A 16,549-nucleotide genomic window follows, 5' to 3' on the forward strand; every position below is an offset into this window, starting at 1 on the left:
TTCTCTCTCCGTAGTTTCACAGACATTTCCAGACTGTTATGATCTGGAATCTGCAGACTTTGAAAGATTTGATTAACTCAAAAAAATTAACCATTCATTGCCCTACTTGCAGTATTTAGCATACTGTATTAATAGTTTTGTGCTTGACTGCACACGCAGAACAAATAAGTGAAATTACAGTCTCAAGCAATTAAAATATTTTATTTACAATTATGTAAAGCACAGGAGAACTTGGCAAGTTCTCAGTATAATAAAACAGACTTGTAATACAGAAATACCCTAATGAAATAATTACTCTTTTTGAAAAAAGTTTGGATATTAACTGGGCTCATGGAATGTACATTCCACTTATCTTTGACCCTTTGTCCCCTTTCATTCTCTCTATAAATTACAATTGAATGCTGATATATAACTAATCAATAAGAATAAGGAAATTTACGACAGCCTCACAGTATGGAGTTCAAATTTCAGAACTCAATGAACTAAAGCACTGCAACAATTTCCAGCTTTCATCTATCTAAGGCAAGGACAGGGCTGAAAATAAGTAAATTATAGCAAGGTGAAAAGAGACCGTTCTCAGATTAAGTGGATGAAATATTTGGCAAATAGAATCGTAAATCAGCAATGGGAAATATTTAAGCAGGAGATGGAACGGTACGAATCAAATACATTCTATAAGAAAAAAGTGTTGGGCAGCTGGTGTTTCATGGATGAAAAAGAAGATTCGATCAAATTTGAAACTTTTTTAGTGCTGATAAAAATAAAAGATCGGTAAAATATAAAAATACCAAAGTTGCAAGAAGGAGATTAGAAATGCCAAGAGAAAATTTGCGAACACAAAGGAAAATAAGGCTTTATATTGGCAAAATATTAGTAAGAGCATAATCGAGGTAGTGCCGCAAAGAGATGAAGGAGGCAAGTTTGAGGCAATCACAGAAATACTAAACATTTCTAAGTTAATACACTAAGTTCAGTTTTCAAAGAGGAGTTGGATATTGGAATTATAAAATTACCAGACGTGGGTATAGAGAACAGTTAGTGGAGGTTTGAAATAAACACACAATTCTGGAAATACTCAGCAAGTCAGGCAGCATCCGTGGAGAGAGACAGTTAACGTTTCAAGTCAATGACCTTTCGTCCGAACATGAGAAATATGCTGATCTGGATCAGTCAGAACAGATTTCTAAAAAGCAGGTCATAGTTGATCAACCATATAGAATTCTTTGAAGAAGTATGATAGATGAAGGAAATGTATTGAATGTAGTTCATATGGATTTTCAAAAAGCATATGGTAAGATGCCCCAGAGTGGGAAAAATAATGGCACATGTAATTAAGGGGAATGTGGCCACATTCAAAGAGAGATGATTGGGGGCCAGAAAGCCAAGTGGGAATAAAGGGAACTGGAAAGATGCGACAACTGGTGTTACATAGGTGTCTGCGCTGAGGCTGCTTGTGCTTGCTATATAATATATATATATATATATATAAAAATATTATGAGAGAGATCTGGGGGCCGAAATTGACCCTTTGCGCAGTGCCGGTGAGCGCTGCTGGCTGGCGCTCAAGAGTTAACGCGCAGGCACAGCAGTCACATCAACCCGTGCGGATTTACCCCCGGGGCTCTGCCGGCAAAGTGGTTTGCACTGCACCACGGGAAGCGCCGGAACTGGCGTGGATTAGGCCTCCTTGAGATGAAAGTGCAGGATGTGTGATTAGTGTCTGTTTGACTAAACTTTGTCAATACAATGGGCCCAAGATAGTGATCGGATGCAGGACAGTGGGCCCAAAATAGCAATAGGACACAGGGCAATAGGGCCAAGGTGATGAGTTACATCCTCGATGTAGGAACAACTTCATTTTTGGGGGGTCTTGTTTAGAACGGTCTTGTCATACCATAATGAATCATCAAGGAGAGTGTACGTGACTGGAGGCCTATAAAGATCTTGAGCTTTCCGTAGCAATTTGTAGAGAGAGTTAGGATTGAAAGGATCGATGAAAGATGCATCTCTACCGAAAGTGGTAATATCGTTTATTTCTCTGTTTACTGCTTCGAGACATTGCGTGTGTCATCGACTTGGTTGAACACAATAAAAGGATTGAGTTACAAACCATATTTGGTTGTCAGGTTCGAATGTTCTTGCAACAATATCAGAAGATAATTATGGGTGAGGAAAGCTATTCTACCCATCTTGGTACATTCATCCAGAATGACCCTAAAGTAATAATTGCAGCATCCAATTTGTTCTTAAATAATTAAAAGTTTTCAATTTTTACTATCCTTTCTGGAAGTCTATTCTATATATTTATCCCTCTTTGTATGCAGAAGAGCTTCATAATATCATTCCCAAGTTTGCATTTTTCTTGTTTCAGCATATCACCCCTTGTCCTACACTTCCAATTTAATTTAAAGTCACTTTTTTGCATTTACCTTTTCCATACTGTTCACTATCTTGTATATTTCTATAAATCGCCTTTCGGACATTTCCTTTGAAGGCTAAAAAGTCCAAGGTTCTCAAGTTTGTCCTCATAACTCGAAGACTTTGGACACTAGGATTCAGCATTGTGGCTCTTCTCTGCACTGCCTCCAATGCTTCAATGTCTCCCATGTGTTTCAGTAATCAGAACTGAACACCATGCTGTACTCTGTGTATGGTCTGACCAGAGCACTATGCCGTTTGATCATGACTTATTCTGCCTTGTATTCTGTGATTTTGGCTGCATACTTAAATATTCTATTTATTTTGTTGATTTCTGCTCTCTTGGTTGGACATGAACATGGATTCTATTCAGACTCCTCGGTCTCTTTCAATTTCATTCGCTTTTTTAGCACAATTTATGGAATAAGTGTGTGCCCATTTTTCCTTCCTATGCCTCCATTAAATGTTATATGCCATTCTTCTATCCAGTTCATTGTTATTTCTGAGTTTCCTCCTCTGATTCCATTGCCCCACCTAGTTTAGTATCATCTGTAAATTTAGCCACTTTGCACTGGGTTTCTGTGTGCAAATCAAATTATGTAAATTAGAAACTGTATTGATCCTAACACCAAACCTGGAGCACTCTACTCAGTACTTCCCTCTCTCTCCCAAATGAGACTTTTCTAATAAATGCTTGTTTTCTATTCTATCTATTTTTTACCCATGGCCAAAATTTATCCTGAATTCCCACGGCTTAGTTAATAGCCTTTTATGTGGAGCTTTGCCATGTGATACATGTGGTAAGGCTTACCACCATCCACGTGGGATGTTTCTTCGTGGGAAAAGTCAAGGAAGTTGGTCAGGCAAAATATTTTCCTTCTGCGTCCCATGTTGACTGCTGTTTACCAAGTTATTATTTAACGCACAACTTTCAAGTTTGCACCTGACAATTTCCGTTATTTTACATGTAATTGAAGCAAGACTAATGGTCCTGTAGTTACCAGTGTCTGTTTTTGAAAATGAGGACCATATTGGCCTTTCAACATGTTTCGGCATGTTCTTGTATTCATGACAACAGGCCTCCTTGCACGGGCCATTTTTCCTCATTATTTCTCTTTTGATTTCTATTTGGCAACAGTTGACCCTTTACCTATTTTGTTTGCAGCCTTGCACTATAGCTATATTGCTCTTGGCATTATTAATTTTCTTGGCTTTCTTTGCAGCACAGTTCTTTTTTATAAATAGAGTACAAAAGCAAGACAGTTATGCTAAATCTTTACAAATCTCTTGATTAGATCTTGTCCAGACTATTGTGTTAAATTCTGAGTACCACATTTTAGGGAGGATTTCAAGGCCTTCGAGAAGTTGCAGAGGAGATTTATTAGAATGGTACCAGGGATGAGGCGCTTTGCTTATGTGGAGAGACTAGAGAAGATGGAATTGTGCTCATTGGAGCAGAGAAGGTTAAGTAGATTTAATAGATGTTCAAAATTATGAAAGGTTTTGATAGAATAAATAGGATTTTTTTTTCCATAGGCAGGATAGTCAGTAACCAGAGAACACAGATTTAAGGTAAATAGCAAAAGAACCAGAGGTGAGATGAGAATTTTATTTATGCAGTAAGTGGTTATGATTTGGAATGCACTGCCTGAAAAGGTGGTGGAAGCAGATTCAACAGTAACTTTCACAAGTGAATTGGATATATACTTGAAAATGAAAAGTTTGCAGGGTTATGGGGAAAGATGCAGCGGTAATAGGACTAACTTGGGTAGCTCTTTCAAAAAGTAGCTACAGGCACAAATAACCTCCTTTGCTGTATGATTCTATCATTGTTTGTTCTGGTTTTTGTAAAATAAAATCATGTATTTTAGTTGCTGATGATAAAATTCAAGCTCTTAGACTTTCAAACTATACAGAGAACAACAGAATAAAATTATTACTGTTCTGCATTGTGTATTTTGTTTATATAGCTGATGTAATTATGATTTCCATAGTTTTTCACTTTAATTGATGACTAGAACTAGATACCACCGAAGGTATACTTCATATACCCTAATTCATGCCTTTTGTGATTTCACTGTCTTACCGTAGCAGTTTCTGGTGGTATTCCAGTATTTGCACACCTCCGGCCCCCCAAAAATCCGAAAGTACTTGGTGTCTCCGAAGTTTCGGAGTCTTGGGGTCCTGGGCCTGCAGGTGGATAACTACATGAAGTCCCATGGACCCAGGGATGCAAGCAGTTCGGAAGCATCCGTGGGATCACATGGGCCAGGCCAACCAATTAGAAAGGCAGAATCCTCAAGCTTATGGGGATTCCATTTAATAAGAAATAGGAGCAGGAGTAGGCCATTTGACTCCTCGAGCCTGCTCATGGCTGATCTGATCATGGACTCTGCTCCACTTCTCTGCCCACACCCCATAACCCTTTATTCCCTTAATGCTCAAAATTTGTATCTCTGCCTTAAATATATTCAATGACCCAGCCTCCACAGCTCTCTGGGGCAGAGAATTCCACAGATTTACAACCCTTTGCATCTCAGTTTTAAATTGGCGACCCCTTATTTTGAGACTATGTCCCCTAGTTTTAGTTTCCCCCATGAGTGGAAATATCCTCTCTGCATCCACCTTGTCGAGCCCTCTCATTATCTTACATGTTTCGATAAGATCCAATGAGTATGGGCCCAACCTACTCAATCTATCTTCATAAGTCAACCCTCTCATCTCCAGAATCAACCTAGTGAACCTTCTGTGAACAGCCTCCAATGCAAGTATATCCTTCCTTAAATACGGAGACCAAAACTGTACGCAGTGCTCCAGGTGTGACCTCACCAATGCCCTGTACAGTTGTAGCAGGACTTCTGCTTTTATACTCTATCCCCATTGCAATAAAGGCCAACATTCCATTTGCCTTCCTGATTACTTGCTGTACCTGCATACTAACTTTTTGTGTTTCATGCACAAGGATCCCCAGGTCCCTCTTTACTGCATCAGTTTGCAATTTTTCTCCATTTAAATTATAATTTGCTTTTCTATTTTTTTTTTCTGCCAAAGTAGATAACCCCACAATTTCCCACATTATACTCCATGTACCAAATTTTTGCCCACTCACTTAGCCTGTCTATATCCCTTTGCAGATGTTCTCACAATTTGCTTTCTCACCCATCTTTGTATCATCAGCAAACTTGGCTAGATTGTAAATAGTTGAGGCCCCAGCACAGATCTCTATGGCATGCCACTGGTTACTGTTTGCCAAATGGAAAATTACCCATTTATCCCGACTCTCTGCTTTCTGTTAGCCAATCCTCTATCCATGCTAATATATTACCCCCAACCCCGTGAACTTTTATCTTTTGCAGTAACCTCTTATGTGGCACCTTCTGGAAATCTGAATGCATCACATCCACTGGTTTCCCCCTTATCCACTCTGCTTGCTACATTTGTTACTCCAGCAAATTTGTCGAACACTATTTCCCTTTCATAAAACCATACTGACTCTGTTTGATTGAATTATGCTTTTCCAAATGTCCCACTACTGCTTCCTTAATAACGTACTCCAGTATTTTCCCCAGCGACAGATGTTGGGCTAACCGATCTATAGTTTCCTGTTTTCTGTCTGCTTCCTTTTTTAAAAAGGAGCGTTACATTTGCGGTTTTCCAATCCGCTGGGACCTCCCCACAATCCAGGGAATTTTGGTAGATTACAGCCAATGCATCCGCTATCTCTGCAGCAGCTTCTTTTAGGACCATAGGATGCAAGCCATCAGGTCCAGAGGACATGTCCGCCTTTTGTCCCATTGGGCTCGAGTTGCTCCTATTTTTTTTGGAGTGACTAGTTTAGAATGGAGTATCTTAGAAATTGCAATTCTCGGCATTTCGTTTGCTCCAATTCTAGTGAGTTAGAATAGTTTCATTTTATAAGTTTTATTTAAAAAAGGGGCGTTACCGGCCACTTAGGTCTGTTTTGCAAGTTTAGGCAGTGAAAACTTACACCAAAAAGTTTCTGCTCACCTACTGCAGCACCGGGAGCCCTCCAACAGCCTGCTGGGACGGAGCGCCACCCCCCCCCTCCCAGGAGATGCCAGGCGGGCAGGCACCCGCCGCCGATGATGACTTCGGGCGGGCCACGAGGATGCCGAGGACTTCGGGTGGGGCCCGCCTGCAGGAGATGCTGGGCTGCAGCCGAGGACTTCAGGCAAGGCCCGCCCCCAGTGAGATGCCAGGCGGGCGGGCCCTGCAGCCGACGAGGACACCCAGGACTTTGGGCAGGGCCCATCCCCAGGAGATGCCGGGCCGCCGCTGAGTACTTTGGGCAGGGCCCGCTCCCAGTGAGATGCCGGGCGGCGACTCGGAGTTTGGGCGGGGCCTGCCCCTAGGAGATGCCGGGCGGGCCGCCACAGAAGAGGTAAGGGTAGTCAGGCCACTCGGCCCGGGATCGGGGCGACGTCCCTTCGGCCAGGGATAAGGTCGTCGTCCAGAGACAGGACGCGCTGGAAGGGCCAGGAACTACTGCGCACGCGTGCAGCTGCCGGCACTGTTTTTGGCGAGGGCTGTATCTCCTGCTGTGCTGTGCCGAGCTAGAAACGTGCCTACTGATATTGGAGAATCGCGAGGTAAGTATTCGGCACAATTTCTGTTCCACAAATTAGGCGGGCCTCTCCGATGTGTGCCATTCTAGATGGGGTCCAAATTTGGGCCCATGATTTTACCCAGTACTACTACTTTAGTGATGGTGTTTGTATTTAGTTCCTCCCTCCTTACATCCCCTTGATTGTCTACTATTGGGATGTTTTTAGTGTCATTCTACCATGAAGAATGATACAAAATATTTGTTCAAAGTCTTTGCCATTTCCCTGTTCCCCATTATTAATTCCCCATTAATTGCGCATTTCACATTACTAACGGAATCCCCATAAACTTGATGAGAAATCTCCAAATAAATAAGTAATAAAAATAAATATTCCCATGTTCAAAATTAATTAAAAATCCCTTTGATTAAGTATTTAAAGTAAAAATGTATTTTTTTGAAAAATTTTAATTTGATGAACTAATTTTAAATGCTTTTTTACGTTTCAATCCTTTAAAAATGTTTTTAATTTAACACATTTTAACCCTTGAGCTCGTAAATGCAGGCCTGCTTTTACCAGGGATAAGGGTTTTGTGGACATTCGCTGGGTGGTACTCTGTGCCAGCTTGGGGCGCATGCAGACGATTGTCAAGGCAAAACTTTTGTGCATTTAACATGCGGAAACCGGAACTTGTGGGACCATTCTGAGGACTTACGACTGCATACGCGTATGCCGTCATCGTCCCTGCAAAATCCGGGCCATTGAGTTGATATTTAATAGTGTGCTTTCCCTAATTTTAGATAAAGTACTTCTGTATAAATACATTCTAAATATTTTGTCATCAAAGTTCTCTTCTTCATGACCCGCTCGCCTCAAAAAAGCTGGTGTTGGGATCCATAGTCCTCTCCTGATGAACGCTTCTGCTAGGCAAAAATAATCTCGTCATTGTACAAGATCATGTCAGCTATCTGTGCTATTTCCCAGTTGGATGTTTATCTTAACGTGTGCAGTCTGTGATTTTTCAATGTAATAATTGCTTTTAAAGGTGAATAGTTACCTGTAGCTTTGGTTCTAAATAATCTAGAAAAGCAAAATCACCCAGCCTCAAAAAAAATTATCAAAAGTACACCTACAGTGTTGTTTTATTTTGTCGAGGTTTACTGAGCAAATGGAATTATCGTTTAATCCCAAGATAAACTATCAATAGTAAATTACATAAACTTTGGCAAGGAATGAAACCATTACTGAAATTCATGTGTTTAAAATCCTACACCTTCAATATTGTCATCTGATTCATGTTCCCTTTTTCTTAGCCCATTGTTGGACTCCTGCAATGAGCTGAATATCAGCTCTTTACGTTTCTGTTGAATTGAGTCTTTAATGTTCAGAGGAATCATTTATTTTGAAAAAGAGCGATATAATTTAGAATACATTAAAGCTTCACGCACACTTATGGACAACTTTTTCCATCTTCAATTCCCAATATCCATATTTATCATGAACAGTCTCTAAATTAGTTGTGCTACAATAGCAGCCTTCTGCCAATGATGGTGTTGCAACACCTAAGTTTTTTGCATCTCTCATCTCCTCAAACTTTAGTGCAGAGAAGTTACTATGCTCCAACCAACTCTCTCTCTCTTCCAAATTGCTGTATATTTTTCTATTTAACTATAAATAATAAAATCTATGTAGTATATGAAAATAAGGACAGGTTGTCAGACTGGGGACATACAATTGCGTCCATAAGCCCACTTCACTTGGAGACTACTCTTGTGTAATGCCTCGAGAGGTTGACTATAGTAATTTTATTAACATTTCTAGTATTTTGCATACGAAACTAGGTTTAGATCATTGAAAAAAATATTCTTGTAAACCTCCACTGATGGCAAATATATTGGGTGCGGGGCCATTTGCTGCAGTGAATGAGTAAGTAATTCTATTTTTATTACACTCGGATTTCAAAACTTTTACCAGTCTCGTGGTGATGGCATTTCACATTCCATCATTTTATCAATGTTTCTATGAAAGTAGAAAGTCAGTGGCTTTGCTTGTAATAATGTTGCTCCATAATCAGGTGGTTTATAATGACTGAACAAGTCAAATTCTTATGAGACAAGATTCTGTCCATTTTTTGGTGATGGCCAAAGATCACAACAATGATCATGTAGTGTGATACCTAATCATATATTCTAGCAAAGCTCCAAATTCAATCCCTGATCTGTACTGAGCAAGCCAATCTCGGCCAATGCAGGATACAATTGGCAAGGAAAGTGGAAATAAAAATCGGCCAGAGTTCGCACTCCTGATGGCTGTCCAGTTGGTGACCCTTCAAGAAATGTGTGTATGTGTGGATATTGGGTGAGGCAGGAATAAGAGTGGGCTGTCCACTTTCAGAACGGCAACAAGTTGCTTTGCTGATGCAAATGACGGCAGAAGAATCGGCAAACAGTCCAGGTCAGTTCTCTAAAGTGGGTGATGTTCCATATTGTCAAATAACCTGCACTGACATTTGGTGTCCATGTTCACGGATGAAAAACAGCCACATGGGTGAGGTACCAGTGAGTGACTGCCATCAGAAAATAGATAAGGGAAAAAAATTGAAGGTGGAAAAAGTATGCTTGGGTTTTTTGATTTTTTGGCATATGGTGCAGCGTTAAACATCTCACTCCCCCCAAAATTGTTTTCTTTTTCAACTTTGCTTGCAGAAAAGCAAGGTCCAGAGCGGAAACGGGTGAAGAAGGAGGTTGGAGCCAGAAAGTCTGGATTGTTTGGGGCAGGAATAAGAGTGGGCTGTCCACTTTCAGAACGGCAACAAGTTGCTTTGCTGATGCAAATGACGGCAGAAGAATCGGCAAACAGTCCAGGTCAGTTCTCTAAAGTGGTTGTTTTTGGGGGAGGGGGTGGATGATGGGGGAGGGGGTGGATGATGTCGGAAGGGGGACATTTTATCTAGTTTCTTACTTTTAAAACTAAAAGTAGAGTAATACAAATCATTTTTTTTCTTACATTGCCACACTTAAGATGGTGGTTACGCACTCATTTGAAAGCCAACATATCCTCTTAGTTTCTGCAGCCCTTTCCATTTCAGGAATAAGGTATCCTTAAATATGCTAATAATTTGATTGTAATGTTGTAAGTGAATGGAGCATCTGGCATTCACTTTATCTGCACACAAAAAAATACTGCAGATGATGGAAATCAAACAAAAGGGAATACTGGAAATACTCAGCAAGTCAGACCCAGCATCTGTGAAGAGAAATGCAAAGTTGATGTTTTAGGCGTTCATCGGGACCCCCATACAAGCTCAGTAGATGCAACACCTACCTACCTGTTCAACTCCTCTCAAACCACTGTTTAGGGACCCAAACATAGCTTCCGGGTGAGACAGTGATTTACTTGTACTGCCTCCAATGTAGTATATTGTGTTCGCTGCTCATGATACAATCTCTATATTGGTTAAGACTAAACACAGATTAGGTGATTGCTTTGCTGAACACCTCCGTTCTGTCCACAAGCTCGACCCTCAGCTGCCTGTTGTTTGCCACTTTAAATCTCCATCCCACTTTGTTCTTGGGTTTGGCCTTTTATACTGTTCCAGTGAGCACAAAGTAAGCTCAAGAAACAAGGCAGTTGACGTGGTGTACGTGGATTTCCAAAAGGCGTTCGACAGAGTGCCACATAATAGGCTTGCCAACAAAGTTGAAGCCTATGGAATAAAAGGGACAGTGGCAGCAAGGATACGAAATTAGCTAAGTGACAGGAAGCAGAGAGTAGTGGTGAACGGTTGATTTTCGGTCTGGAGGAAGGTATACAGTGGTGGTTCCCAGGGGTTGGTACTAGGACCTTTGCTTTTCTTGATATATATTAATGACTTGGATGTGGGTGTACAGGGCACAATTTTAAAAAATTGCAGATGACACAAAACTTGGAAGTATAGTGAACAGTGAGGAGGATAGTGATAGACATCAGAAGGACATAAATAGGATAGAATGGGTGAACACGTGGCAGATGAAATTTAACGCTGAAAAGTGTGAAGCAATACCAATATATACTAAAGGGTACAATCCTGAATGAACAGAGAGACCTAGGGGTATACGTGCACAAATTGTTGATGGTGGCAGGGCAGGTTGAGAAAGCAATTCTATAAAGCTTACAGGATCCTGGGCTTCATGATTAGAGGTATAGAGTACAAAAATGTGGAAATTATGATGAACCTATATTAAACACTGGTTCGGCCTCAACTCTCCAATTCTGGGCACTGCACTTTAGGAAGGATGTGAAGCCCTTAGAGAGGGTGCAGAAAAGATTTATAAGAAGGATTTCAGGGATGGGGGACTTCAGTTATGTGGATAGACTGGAGAAGCTGAGGTTGTTCTCAGAGCAGAGAAGATTGAGCGGAGATTTGATAGAGGTGTTCAAAATCATGAGGGGTCTGGACAAAGTAGATAGAGAGAAACTGTTCCCATTCCCATTGAAGGCTCAAGAACCAGAGGTCACAGATTTAAGGTGATTGGCGAAAGAGCCAAAGGCCACAAAATATATTTTTTTTATGCAGCAAGTGGTTAGCATCTGGAATGCTCTGCTTGGGAAGAGTAGTGGAGGCAGACTCAATCACTGTTTTCAAAAGGGAGTTGGATAAGTACCTGGGAAAAAAAATTGTAGGGCTATTGGGAAAGGGTGGGGGAGTGGGACGAGCTGAAGTGCTCAACGGGCCAAATGGCCATCCGTGTTGTAACCATTCTGTGATTCTATGAAACAGTACCTCGTCTTTCTTCTCGGGATTTTTCAGCCATTTGGCCTTCATATTGACGAATGACATCAGACTGTATCTATACTTCCCATTTTCTCTCAGTAGGTGCTGATAAAGTAGGTTGGTGTACTAGTGCTTCCGTGGATGGGAGAAAGAGTGGCTTGGTGCTTGGGATGGTGATTCACAATCGGTACACCACCACACACCTTGGCCGCTGGTGCTTGCACTGCTCCCTTTCTCCAACTTGGGCAACCTACTTTAACTATGCACACTTTCTCTGGGTCTTGTATAGGTCTTCCTTTCTCTCATTTCTCTCATCTTGCTTCCTTTCATCTGACATACTCAACTCCTGTTCCTATGTTGTGCTATTATCACTTCTGTCAGTTCACCATCTCCAATTCGCTACCTAATCGCTTTACAGGCTTTTTTCCCATGTGTGTGTATTTTTTTCTTGTACATTTTTTTTTCCCCCTGGCATGAGTAGTGACACTATACAGCTACTGCCGAATCTGGGAATACAACCACTTCTGGTTCGAAGCCTCTGAAGATGTCACTTCCGGGCCAGGCAGCCCGATGGCTTCATGAAGTTCAAACATCCAGGAGCTGTTTGCTTTGCTGCCTGAAATAAATCAGTGCTGCTTACTTAAGGAGCTGTGGTATCATTGTGATTTTCTTTGTAAGAATCTGTCACTAATATGAGGAAAGTTGCATTTGGTGAGATTGCTTGCAATTGATTAAACTAAAGTTGTATAATTGTAGTGATGCTGTTCTTTCTGTGGTCTCTTAATGCTACAATTGATTGTCTGATTAACTACTTTAGTTCTATAATTGCAGTGCTATTAACCTAGTAGTGATACGTGTTAGTATCACTGCTGATATTCGTCAGTCATAACTTGTCTCCTAATAGTTACATGAGATTGGCGCTAAGCTCTACGTGGCCCCACGCTGTTCCTGACTGCACTAGCCCACGTGAGCATAGCATGTTGTGCCAAAATCATCTTGCCGCCCGTGGAGTGCATTTGATGTGCTCGATGTGAAACCCTTTGTCATTTGTTTGGTAAGCTTTGTCTACTGAATGTCTCGAGTTTTCTTCCTTGAGCTCCTCCTGTGCCCTTTGCAATGTGAAGGTGTAGCACATTTGGAAAGGTACATATATGTCCTTTTGTCTACTGCGCACCGAGATTTCCTCCATGTGCTCCCCTTTGCCCTCCGATGCCCATAAAGTCACAGCATATTTGATTATGGTCCACAATATATCCTTTGTTCTCGGTGTGCTGATGTTTACTCCATGCGCTCCATTACGTCCTTTGTTTAGTGCACACAAACTAAAAGGGCACTGGGGGAAGCACATGGAGCAAACCTCTCGGCACCCACTCAACGAAGGCCACCAAAAAAGGGATAGTAGAGGATTTCACACGGAGCACCCCAAAAGTACTAGTTTTCACATGCAGCATGTAGGAGACAATCTCCACACACTTGCAGACCTTAAAGATTCCCCACAATGATTTTGACATTACATTCGCGCGAGCATGTATAATATGTTGCCAGGATAAATTAGGCCACGTGGCGCATAGTAACAGTCTTACATAGAAACATAAAAAATAGTTGCAGGAGTAGGCCATTCAGCCCTTCGAGCCTGCACCAGCATTCAATAAGATCATGGCTGATCATCACCTCAGTACCCCTTTCCTGCTTTCTCTCCATACCCCTTGATCCCTTTCGTCGTAAGGGCCATATCTAACTCCCTCTTGAATATATCCAATGAACTGGCATCAACAACTCTCTGCGGTAGGGAATTCCACAGGTTAACAACTCTGAGTGAAGAAGTTTTTCCTCATCTGAGTCCTAAATAGCTTACCCCTTATCCTTAGACTGTGTCCCCTGGTTCTGGACTTCCCCAACATCGGGAACATTCTGCCTGCATCTAACCTGTCCAGTTCCATCAGAATTTTAAATGTTTCTATGAGATCCCCTCTCATCCTTCTAAACTCTAGCGAATACAGACCGAGTCGATCCAGTCTCTCCTCATATGTCAGTCCAGCCATCCTGGGAATCAGAATGGTGAATCTTTGCTGCACTCCCTCAATAGCAAGAACGTCTTTCTTCAGATTAGGAGACCAAAACTGAACACACTATTCCAGGTGGGGCCTCACTAAGGCCCTGTACAACTGCAGTAAGACCTCCCTGCTCCTATACTCAAATCCCCTAGCTATGAAGGCCAACATATCATTTGCCGCCTTCACCACCTCTTGTGTAACTATTTGGAGTCCACAAGTAATTACTATGATTAATTTAGTCATTGGTGATACTAATACGAATCAACACTCGGAGGTTAATTTTTTAAAATGTATTTGTTCCTGGGATGTGGTTGTTGCAAGCAAGGCCAGCATTTATTGCCCATCTCTAATTGCCCTTGAGAAGGTGATGGTGAGCTGCCTTCTTGAACCGCTGCAGTCTGTGTAATAGCACTACAATTATACAACTAAATTAGTTAAACAGACAATCAAATGCAGCATTGAGCACAGCACCATCTCTTTTAACTACTAGAAGAACTAATGAGAATAATTCTACTACAATTATACACCTAAAGTAATTTCTCAATCAATTGTAGCACTACAAGTTGCAAGCAAATTCACCAAAAGCAGCTATATGAGTGTTAGTGGCAGATCATTACGAAGAAAAGCACAAAGACGCCGCAGCTCCTTAAATTAGCAGGACGGATTGATTTCCAGCAACAACTTCTGGCAGCAAGGCATGGGACTCCTGGAAGGTTGAACTTCGCAGGTGAGGAAGTGTCATCATTATCGCATGTTTTGTTCTGCTGTCAAGGGCGAGGGAGACAAGCTACAGCACCTCACGTGAGCTTGCGCTGCCTGTGCATGTATTTGAAGTGGTCCATGGGGTACTTGCTGGGTTGGAATGGCAACAGTGGACAGGTCAGCAGTGTACAGGTGTTGCTTGATGGCGTTGCTGATTCCTAACATCACTCCACTGATTGGGCGGAGGTCAACAGGAAGGTAGCACTTGGCTGGATTAGAATTATCCTCTCTTTCTGGGTGATCAAACCCATCAGAGCTTCACTGGAGCAGCTTGGCTATGTGTGTGCCAAGCTCTGGTACAAGGGTATTCTGCACCTCAGCTGGATTGTTCTCACGGCCCAGGATCTTTGCTTTGCCCAGTGCACTGCACTGCTTTCCATGTCATGTGGAGTGAACTGAACAGGTTAAACGCTAGTACCTGTGATAGTCCGGACCTTGGGAGGAAGCCAAGCAGGTTTGTGCATTCAGCATCTCTGGCTGAAGACACTTGCATACTTTAGTACTCCAATGCAGGGCTCTGCCTGGTTCAGGATATGGGAGATTCATGGAACCACCTCCTCTTGTCAGTTGCCAGGTTGTCCACCACTTTTCTCAACAAGGAATGAGGTGAGGTCACAGAGCTTTGCTCTGATTGGGACAGCTTAGCTCTGCTTAGAGCCTGTTCTTTTTGGTGTATGGCATGCAGGCAGCCCTTTGTGGTAGTTTCACTAGGTTTGTACCCCATTCATCTGTTCCCGAGATGCCCTTTCAGACCGCACGTTGCATCAGGCTTGATGGTGATCCAAGAGTGCGGATTGTGAGACGCTGTGTGTAGTCTGAACTTTAGGGAGTGTTAGCACTGTGCGTTGTCTGAGCTCTGGTGTTATGCTGCATTGCCACGATACACTGACAATATCTTTGTGCTGTCAAGCAGTACTTGAAAGAGCACTGCCTGCCTACAGCCTGACTGCCTCGAACTGGATCAATTTACACATTACAGGCAGAATGCTGGGCGACTGGTATCCAATTGTACCTCCCACTTCCCTCTGTTGTCTGTATCACTCTGCACTGGAGGACATGGCGTTGCCCATAGACTCATCCTTTTTTTTTCTTCCCTCCACCCATTCCATTCCTTATAAGCTGATCATCTGTAATACAGGTTCTAACTCCGAAATCCAGAAACCTTGGGACTGAGGCCATTCCAGATTTCGGGTATTTCCGGATTTCGGAACGTATTTCCGACGTGCCGAATCCGGAAACGCCCAGGCCGAGGTTCGGGTATTTCTGGATTTCGCAACAGAAATCCGAACTCCCGAATCTGGAAACCCTTGGGCCGACCTTCGTGTACCTGTATTTTCCGACAGCGTGTAGACCCGACCGAGGAGGGAACACTGGAAGCAGCAGGGGGAAGAGGAGCAGCCAGCCCCAAGGCGCGCATTTCCGACGTCCCGAATTTTAATTTTAATTTTCTAGGTGGGGAAAAAGGCCCGAGAAAAACCTGCGTTGCAGCCCCAAAAGCAACGGTAGGTATGAAGACCTGCAAAAAAGGCAAGTTAAAGTTTTCATTTTTAAATTCTTTTTCAGCAATTTAGTTGGTAAGGGTTTTGTGAATGCTTTGTGAACTTTTATTTTTTGCAATTTTTTTTTTGCTGTGTGTGTGGGGAGTGGAAGGGATTATTTACTGTTGCGAAAAAAAAACTATTTAGCTCACTGGTGACCCATAGTTAGTTAGGGAAAAACCTGCGCTGCAGCCATTGGGACAGCGGGGTAGGTATGAAGACCTGCAAAAAAGGAAAGTTATAGTTTTTAGTTTTTTTTCAGTGTCTTGTGAATGTTTTGTGATTTTTACAATTTTTTGTTTTTTGCAATTTTTTCTGTGTTTTCCCCCCTCCCTAGGCCCAACTCGCAGCGGTAATTGGTGAGGACTAAAGTTGGTGAGGACCGCAGTTTCTGCTGATTTTTACTGCTGGGCCTTTTTTTTTTAAAAAAAAAAATAGCGAGTGATTTTTGGCAAAAAA

General features: G+C 42.1%; 1 protein-coding gene across 7 annotated transcripts in view; it reads left to right on the forward strand.

Annotated features, from left to right (window-relative positions):
* Window positions 1–16,549, forward strand: part of ankrd11 (ankyrin repeat domain 11) — a 273,694-nt gene that overhangs the window by 192,966 nt on the left and 64,179 nt on the right. For 6 of the 7 annotated variants that reach the window (XM_070898151.1, XM_070898150.1, XM_070898153.1 and 3 more), the window contains exon 5: window positions 9,689–9,847. In XM_070898151.1, the coding sequence (XP_070754252.1) occupies window positions 9,689–9,847 (159 nt within the window). Of the gene's footprint in view, window positions 1–9,387; window positions 9,438–9,688; window positions 9,848–16,549 lie in introns of those variants that run through there. The other variant, XM_070898155.1, reaches the window with a different exon arrangement.

Source organism: Pristiophorus japonicus, chromosome 13 (assembly GCF_044704955.1).
Source record: "Pristiophorus japonicus isolate sPriJap1 chromosome 13, sPriJap1.hap1, whole genome shotgun sequence".
Classification (NCBI taxonomy): Eukaryota; Metazoa; Chordata; class Chondrichthyes; family Pristiophoridae; genus Pristiophorus; species Pristiophorus japonicus.